The sequence below is a fragment of the Mastomys coucha genome, unplaced genomic scaffold (genome assembly GCF_008632895.1).
Source record: "Mastomys coucha isolate ucsf_1 unplaced genomic scaffold, UCSF_Mcou_1 pScaffold4, whole genome shotgun sequence".
NCBI classification, from domain to species: Eukaryota; Metazoa; Chordata; class Mammalia; order Rodentia; family Muridae; genus Mastomys; species Mastomys coucha.
Window position 1 is genome coordinate 16,420,941 of NW_022196910.1, and position 1,473 is coordinate 16,422,413.

General features: G+C 54.7%; 1 protein-coding gene across 1 annotated transcript in view; it reads left to right on the forward strand.

Moving 5' to 3' along the window:
• The first annotated feature begins 514 nt into the window (after positions 1–514).
• The window catches only part of Slc5a8 (solute carrier family 5 member 8), a 41,779-nt gene continuing 40,820 nt past the window's right edge, over positions 515–1,473 (forward strand). Inside the window, exon 1 of the mRNA XM_031349319.1 lies at positions 515–1,159. Coding sequence (XP_031205179.1) covers positions 809–1,159 — 351 coding nt within the window. The 5' untranslated portion in view covers positions 515–808. The remainder of the gene's footprint in view (positions 1,160–1,473) is intronic.

The following is a 1,473-nucleotide window of genomic DNA, read 5'->3' on the forward strand; positions in this document are numbered from 1 at the left end:
TTGCTAGTGCAAAAGACATTAGTTACATCTGTTTTTGTTTTTTAAAACCTAATCTCATTGGAGAATAGCGGCTGTCATTGCTACTGCAGGCTACAGAAAGGGATTAAATAAGCTATAAGGGATCAGAAATGTTTGTTGAGTGAAAACGCAAGCAACCCACAGTACAGCCTTCTTTGTCTCCTTTAGAGTTGCTCGCCAGTCTAACCACTATGATCTAAGTTACCGCAGTTGTGCAGTTGTCACTCCCACCATCCATTAATCTGTCAAGTGATGATGAGCCTCAAACTCTACGCGTACCTTCAAGCGAGGACCTGGACTGTGAGCTGGAAAGCGTGACAACTGCCCTTCGATCTGCCCCTACCGCCCCAAACACTCACCCATCACCTGCCTGTTTAAATGGTGCGTCCCCGCCGCTGTCACTTAATAAAACTTGCGCAGAGCGCGCTGTGGATTCGCTGGACGCGGCGGGAGGTTCCAGTTCTCCCCCGCCTGTCCCAGAGTCGCTGGTGCCTAGGCAGTCTTACTCGGGTGGTGAGCGCTCAGTGCTGCCGCGGCGCGACTTCTCCAGGTCCCAGGGGGTCAGGGGCGCAGCTGACAACAGGGGTTTCCCCGATCGGGCCACTGGCAACAGGTATTTAGGCTCGTACTTCCTTGAGGATCCACACCTGCGGGACGTACCTGGTCTCCACAGGACGCCACGCCTGCCTCAACAGGGAGAAAAAAGCGAGCGCCGGCCTGAGGCTAAAGCCACCTGTGCTGCGCCTGCTACCACTGTGCACTCTGTGCGCAGGTCACCTAGGGGGGGACCATGGACGCGTCGCGGGACATCGGCAGCTTTGTGGTGTGGGACTACGTGGTGTTCGCAGGCATGCTGCTCATCTCAGCGGCCATCGGCATCTATTACGCCTTCGCGGGGGGCGGCCAGCAGACCTCCAAGGACTTTCTGATGGGCGGCCGCAGTATGAGCGCTGTGCCTGTGGCTCTGTCCCTCACCGCCAGCTTCATGTCTGCTGTCACTGTCCTGGGCACTCCCGCCGAGGTCTACCGTTTTGGAGCGATATTCAGCATCTTTGGCATCACCTACTTTTTTGTAGTGGTTATCAGCGCGGAGGTCTTCCTTCCGGTGTTCTATAGGCTGGGCATCACCAGCACCTACGAGGTGAGAGGTGGGGGTTGGGGAGAGGGGAGGCTTGCTTGCATCTTCAGGCTCTAGAAGAGACTTTCTGGAGGCAAGCAGTTTCTGCCATATGGAAATCTCTCCTAGTGGGTGCATCTCGGATTACCCCCCCCCCCACCTAGTGCGCCCCATAGAGACATGCAGCTTCTAAGGGGAATAGATCCTTGGGATTGAGTCTTTTGAGCTCAGATCCAAAGCAAACCAAATAGAATGGACAAGTATTCACTAGGGTCTTTCCTGACTTTGTGAAGCTTTAAACCTCTCTCTCTCTCTCTCTCTCTCTCTCTCTCTCTCTC